The sequence below is a fragment of the Sceloporus occidentalis genome, unplaced genomic scaffold (assembly GCF_023333645.1).
Source record: "Sceloporus occidentalis isolate IW3139 unplaced genomic scaffold, rSceOcc1.0.p SCAF_288, whole genome shotgun sequence".
NCBI classification, from domain to species: Eukaryota; Metazoa; Chordata; class Lepidosauria; order Squamata; family Phrynosomatidae; genus Sceloporus; species Sceloporus occidentalis.
This window is the reverse complement of record NW_028317268.1, coordinates 153,791-160,757: the sequence shown is the minus strand read 5'-3', so window position 1 is coordinate 160,757 and position 6,967 is coordinate 153,791. Positions and strand designations below refer to the sequence as shown.

The following is a 6,967-nucleotide window of genomic DNA, read 5'->3' as shown; positions in this document are numbered from 1 at the left end:
AAGATTAAGTTTTTCCCAGGAGGACGGAGTGTAAAAGATCTATGAATATGATGGGCCTGCAGATAAAACGGTCAAGAAGCTGCAACTTTATGCTTACCGACATTCAGGATATCGATCTGAAAACTATTTAAAGCTGAACAGGGCGATAAAACATCATAGCGGCTCATAAGCTATTCCCTCTCGCTGAAATCAGCCCTGTAAGCAAATATAGCGAGCAGAGTCCTGCGCATGCGTGCCGCGTGACTTATCAATCCCGCTTTAAAATCCGAGGTCACGGCCTCTGCAAAATCTAAAACTGATAACTAACCCTCTAAACCCCCCACCCCAACTCCTGCATTAGTTATAAATCCAATTATGGTTTAGAGATTCTAGCCCATAGGCACAACAACCCATAGACTGGAACCATGGACAGCGGCTAAAAACTGAACGGGGCTGTAAATAAAGGCCTCAGAAGTCCTGTGCTGCCACCCAGTGGCCGAAGCCATTAATACACAGACACCGGTGGCAGTGGGAGATCGGACCTTCGGTCACGCGATGGTAGGCACGGGCGGGGTAATTTTTCAGTATTTTGTATTCTGGCCTAGACCAAAGCGCAGCTGCTTCATGTGCCAGTAGGGGACCGCAGAGACCTCCCTCGTCACTGGGCCCGACATAGACTACGGAGCGTCTTGCTGGCACAGGCTCCTTAATGACCGTACTCTCCTCCGGCGTCCTTAAGATGCAAGGTGTCGATATATACTTCTCACCGGCTCAGTCCCTCCATCGACTCAATAAAAGGTGCTCGGCCCCTTTAGAGCCAGAATGTGACGCTTTAAATGGATTTTGGAATCGCTTCGCCGGCCCTGCATGATGTATAGTTAAATCACCGTTCATGAAATCTTGTCGTTAACTATACATTACACAGGGCCAGCCGCTCACGGAGGAGACGCTTATAATGAAATCACGGGACTGTAACGGTCAACTCTCCGTTAAGTGAATGCACCCCTCGGAGCCACAGCCAGGGCTACAAAACTCTACTCCTTGAGAGCCACAGACAGGAATTCTGCGTATCGCTGCATGAAAAAAAGGTACTTTTATTTAAGTTTTAATTGAGTTGCAGGTTCGGGGGGGGGGGGATTTAGGTGTCGGTATCGTCACATAAGCTTACAAGACCTCATAGGTCCCTTCTTCAGGCAAATTAAAAAAAGAACACCCAAGGCCTTAAAAAGTCCTGTTAACATCGGCTCATTATCAGTCTCTATAATAGAGATATCTATATAATATATAATAGACAAAAACTAGCCGTGCTCGGAAACCTGATAAGGTGTTAAGATATTTCATTTAATAGGTTAAAAAAAGGGAAAGAAAACAGGAAAATGGTAAAGAATATTTTATCATTTATCAAAGATTCAAGTTTTCATAATCAAATTACAAAGCAACGATGAACAATTATTTCCAAAGAATTAAAAAGGTGCACTCAGCAGTTTCAAAACTACCCATTGTAAACAATTTAAAAGGCAGAAAATACTCAATGTTACCCCTTTAACTCAGGTGACCCCCCACCCCCAAAAAAAAATCCTTGATGGGCGCCAGCAGGGCCCGGCCACACATGCCCAAGACGCGGAGCATGGCGAATGGCACATTAACCCCTGCTGCCACACATAGTAAAGTGGGACAAGGGGTATAATGCTGTGTTCTGGGGGTCCACATATGCTTTACCCGAAGCCTGGCACACGTCTGATCCTTGGGGGCCGGTCGAGCCCTTCCCAGTTAGCAGCGCCATTGAGTATACTCCTCCTTTACAAAGCGCTCTGCAACGACTCCAGTGATGAAACGCGGTAACATCGTAACGTTCGGAAAGCAGCGGCTTATTCGGCGTATCGGAAAGTCGCGGCTTTTGGCCAAAGAAGGTCTCCGGACGCAAGAGGAAGAAAGAAGCGAATAGAATCCTCCGGTGGGGTATCCCGGGCATTTACGCGTCCGACAGCAGGAACCAAGGCAATTTACGCAACCGCCGCACATCACAACAGCGGCCTTTTTATTGGTTCCTTTTGAAAACATGCGCACACTACGGGGCTTTTAACAGAAAAGAGAAACCATCTGCCGGACAGAACAATGATTTCAAGCTCGTCGGACCCCCCACTCAGCTCCGTTGTAAAAGCCGGTAATCATTCCCTAGTTACGACCCGAGAACCAGTGTGTGACCAGGAGGCAAAGTCAGAGCTATGTCTATGCGGGTCACAAGGCAGAAGCCCCCCTGTAAAAAAAAAAAAAAAAAGGGAGCGACGGGTCCTTCCAAATGTCTTAAACGCTGTGTTAAAGGTAGAGCCATAAAGCAGGGGGGGGGGCCACGGGGGGAAAAAAAACAAACAAAAGCGAAACAAGCAAGCACACTATTAAAACACCACTCAAAAACCCACTTCAAAAACCTACATAAATAAAGCTGCTTTATAGAATATCACTCTCAAAAATATAACCTCAAAATGATTGTGTTTTGGTCAAGTCGATCTGCCTTTTTTAGCAGAAGGCGACTGATTGGAGGATCCGTAGCGAACGAGACCTCTATATTATTCAATGGAGCATTAAAAACGCGTTGTTGTGTTTCGTGTCTCTTGTGTTTAGAGCATATTATATATACATCGTGTAACTGTCCTCCGATCAGGATGATGCTTTATACCTTTCAAGCCTTTCTAGTTTGCTTTATATACCTGATTGGGGGGGGCAAGGAGAGACATCCCAAAAACCGGCGTTAATACAACAAGCAGACCACTTTTACGCTCGGGGGATTAATGCAACGTTTGGGCCGGTCACAGTTCCTCTTTGGCAAAAAAAAAAATAAAAATGAAACTACAGCTTGATTAAATTCACTGCGGTCTGGCTGTCATTGTCCGCCGGCAGAGCGTACATCACATTCCGTTCGTCGTCTCGGCAAACGATGGTAAAGGCGTGAGTTTCCGGTAACTCAGAACCGGATTGGACAGAAGCCTGTAAGAGACACGGAAAAACGACCAATCAGTAGACCAAGCCTAACACAGACTAGTCAAAGTATCCCCTACACCGTCTGCCGGCGATTTAACGGCGGTCCCGCCAGGCTCCGGCTTCAGCATCTGTTGGGTCTCGCTCCCTTTGGCTGATTAACCACCGCAGTACCTACCACTTCAAGAAAATTCAGTTTCTCATCCGAGATGACGTTTTCTTTCTTGAGCTGTTCCACGACGCCTTCCAAGACTTCCAGCTTGGAGGAGTTTCGGCGATGTCTCTGCTGAAGGGTCTTCACTTTATTTTGCAATTCCACGGCTATGGACAAAAGTTCAGGTGTGGATAGGGCTTCCGTGAGCCCCCCATCTACGAGAACTTCCTCCTCCTGCGGCGCGGGGGTCCCTGACAGAAGCGTGGCGTGTTTGGACACAATAGGGACCGTGGATGATATGGGTCCCGTGATGGAGTTGGAGAGCACCGTCTCGGAGGGCATCAAGGGTGGAAGCGGTCCTGTCGGCAAAACGGGAACAGCCGTGGCCGTCTGCATGGTCTCCAGATAGTTTGCCAGCTCCTCAGGCGACATCCCTGCCGGCGCTTCAACCTGCAAGCCACTCTGGCTGAAAGCTCCTACGGAGACATCTTCGATCACCAGCGTTCCGTCGTTAGAAATATTAAGGATGGTGGGGGCTTCTGTCTGGCACGGCGAGATGACTTTGCCAGCGTATAAGTCGCGCTGCAACGACGTGGAAGCAATTTGTTCCTCGGTAATGAAGGAGATGGGCTGTGACAACGGGATTCCGTTCTCGCCGGTCACCTGGAAAGGCAACGCTATGGAAGACAGACCCGGTGCCTGGGAAGGGGTCAGCGTCAGCGACAAGCCGTCAAAGGATTCCACAAAGTGGACTAAAGGTACCAGATTCACCGCTCCCGTTACCGTGCTGGCCATGGCGACATCCTTAACTAGCGAATCGGCTCCGATGAAGATCTGTCCGGTCGGGAAGACGGGGTTGATGGCTATAGCCATCGGTTCTGTCTGCGCCTGCGACTGGGGTCGCGTCCCGATAAATTCCAAGCCCGGGGTAGACGCGGCACCTACGTCGTTCTTTACGTTTTGTGCAAAATGGAGCACTCTGGTCGCGGCTGGGCATTTCTTGGTCTGGGGGGGAAAAAAAAAATCAAAGTAAGACACGACGACATCACAAGATGAAATCATTCTGTGTTCTAACATCATGCGCAGCTGAACGCAGGTTAAAGAACCGGAGGCTTCCAATCGCCGGTATATGAATCGTTCAACTTCGCATCCCCAATCCGCAGGGTCCCAAATCCAAGAACATAAGGGTAAAAAAATAAAAAGCAGCCGTGGACAGATGCCAGGAACTCATCTTCTGCATGGCAACTAGCAAGGGCAAATGCATTTGGGGGGGGTCTGCACAATCCCCTCCTGCAATAGGAACAGTGCAAACCATTTAATGGGACGCAGTTATTATACCCATTAAAGTGCATATGATGGCTGGAGTTTTCCTTTACAAAGGGGGGTCCCCATGGATCTTCTTCCCAGGAAGGCCTGAACCGACCATGTATAATGTATAGCTAACATGGGAAGGTTCCTTTAAAGTCATGCATTACACAGAACCCGGCTCAGCTCTTTCTGCAGGAGACGATCACTGGGTTCACCATCGTTATAGGGGTAGATCGTACCCTCTGTTATTCGGGGGTCCAGGCGACATCAGTTACTGGATTGTCCATAAAATACAAGCCTTTTCTCTTTAATACCAACTATGGTGGCGGGACATACCATAACACCCCCGGGGACGGGGAAGATGGTCGGGACGGCATCTGGCTTTAGGAAGCGCACTCCCCAGCGGTACTGGAAGCAGGATGGTTTGAAGTGCTTGCTGCACAGGTACTGGTTTTTGGTGGGGATAAAGTTGTCCGTGTTCATGTTCAGCAGCCATTGCTTCAGGCGCACTTTGTCCTGCAAGGGGAACCTAGAATGAGAAAAGCACAAGTTAGTAAAGCTGAAAATCATATATAATAATCCCAGACAATAATACAATCAGCGTAACGGTCTCATATATAATAATCCCACGCGGGGGGGGGCAAAAACAAATATACAATCAGCGTAACGGTCTCATATATAATAATCCCACGCGGGGGGGGGCAAAAACAAATATACAATCAGCGTAACGGTCTCATATATAATAATCCCACGCGGGGGGGGGCAAAAACAAATATACAATCAGCGTAACGGTCTCATATATAATAATCCCACGCGGGGGGGGGCAAAAACAAATATACAATCAGCGTAACGGTCTCATATATAATAATCCCACGCGGGGGGGCAGAAGACAATAATACAATCAGAGCAACGGTTCGCAGGCAATAAACATAACAGCACCTGTGCGTCTCGGCCATTCTACCTCATAATCCATCATGACTGCCGCTGCCGGGGTCCCCTCCAGTCCCCATCCCTCCATGGATACCTCTCCGCGTCGTCCATCTCTCCGATGGCTTCCCGTATGCTTCAGGAGCAGCAAAGCTCTTACACCTCTCCCCTTCCCCCACCCAGCTCACCGTCTGCCCCCAATCGCCTGGAATGCCCTAAGCCCGGCGTATCGCTCGCCCCGTCCGTCTCCTCCAAAATAACCCTTACGACCCAGCGGGCAGAACAACACACAGGGCCTCTCGCCGACCTCCGCCTCACCTCTCCCAGCCCTGGCCCTGCTGTCCTCCGGCGGCCCCTCGTACCCCTCAGCCTGTGCATTTACCCGGTAATATCTGATTTAAGGCACCGTCTTCATTTTCACCTGTTGAGTAACAGACCCCTCCCCCCCTGCTTCTAGACTGTAAGCTCCTGTGACTAGGGTCCCGCTCACCCTTTGTTTCTAAGGACAAACGTACAGCGCAATGGCCCACGGTGTAGTTATATAAACCAATAAACAGTTATAGTAATTATCGCCGCTGCTCCGTGACGCGTTAGTCTCCTCACACGGGGCTCCCTTCTCCCACTCACACATGACCCGCAGCGCCGACTCACTTGTAGTAACCGACCCCCTTGCCCTCGGTCTTCTTGCACTCGGGGAGCGCACAACTCTTCGGCATCGTGTTTTGCTTGGTAAACAATTTCTTCCGCTTTCTGCTTACGTCACAACTCCTCGACTGATTCTGCGCGACGCCGCGAAGCATAGGCAGCCATCTTAACTGCGGGCAGCCCCAATGGAACCTTTAAGCCTGCTTGCCTCTGGCTTATTCCGTTTAGACCGCCGTATTTTTCCCTCAACAAATATGGCTGCCGCGGGAGCGAGCCTCTCTCATACGTCACTCAAATGCGCCCTTCCCGGAAGTGGGGGCATCAGCGTAAAGGATTGGTTGTGCCTCGGGTTATGGGGTTGGTGAAGGGGGTAGTTCGTGTTTGTATCGCCATCTTGGCAAGGTAGGTCGGGTTATTTTGCCAGTCACGTGACCCCTCCCCCATCACTATGCATTTATTTGCATAAAATGAAATTAATTGGTTATTTTTACTTTATAATTACGGATTCAAATTTGTTATTAAGTGGTTTTAAGTTGATTCTGGGAAGCTTTATTCAATAAAATAAATAATCCGACTTTTTGGAGAGACTTCCCTGGCGTGTGTTTCTAGAACCCAAAAATATTCTTTTGGTTGTTTCTGCACTAATTCCCTGCTTTTTAACCCCGTTTTGCCATTTTTTATTTTAGCCAATAGGATAGGATGATCGCGGGGTGATCGCGTCCGGCGGCCTGCGAGCAGCTGCTTTACACGTGCGGGTCAGTAACATGAAAAATGAATCTTTTCGCCTGGGAACGTTCCGGAGTATCGGGGTAGTAGAGGCAGTTCCCGGGTATGAGCGTCGCCCGCATCCCGCAAATAACCTCCAAAAGTTCCCAGTTACAATCCAGAGGTGTGTTTACCTTGGGCGCTCCGCTAGGCCTGACCCGCGGTCACTGGGACCTGGGCTTGCAGCACCTTTTAGAAAGGCGATGGAGGCTG

The 6,967-nt window shown here is 49.3% G+C and overlaps 1 protein-coding gene across 1 annotated transcript; it reads right to left on the bottom strand.

Annotated features, from left to right (window-relative positions):
• Window positions 1–2,826: 2,826 nt before the first annotated feature.
• Window positions 2,827–5,458, bottom strand: LOC149275436 (uncharacterized). The gene is made up of 4 exons (XM_089504745.1): window positions 5,442–5,458; window positions 4,754–4,946; window positions 3,134–4,114; window positions 2,827–2,964 (listed from the first exon to the last, which is right to left on the bottom strand). The coding sequence occupies exons 1-4, from the start codon at window positions 5,456–5,458 to the stop codon at window positions 2,827–2,829; spliced, it is 1,329 nt and encodes a 442-aa protein (XP_089360871.1).
• Between the last annotated feature and the right edge of the window lie 1,509 nt (window positions 5,459–6,967).

Bases quoted from the DNA above. Each gene is read 5' to 3' on its own strand.
- LOC149275436 (XM_089504745.1), bottom strand. The intron at 4,115-4,753 runs GTATGTCCCGCC...TTTCCCCCCCAG, and splicing joins CCGTCCCCGGGGGTGTTATG to ACCAAGAAATGCCCAGCCGC. The intron at 2,965-3,133 runs GTAGGTACTGCG...TGTCTCTTACAG, and splicing joins AACTGAATTTTCTTGAAGTG to GCTTCTGTCCAATCCGGTTC.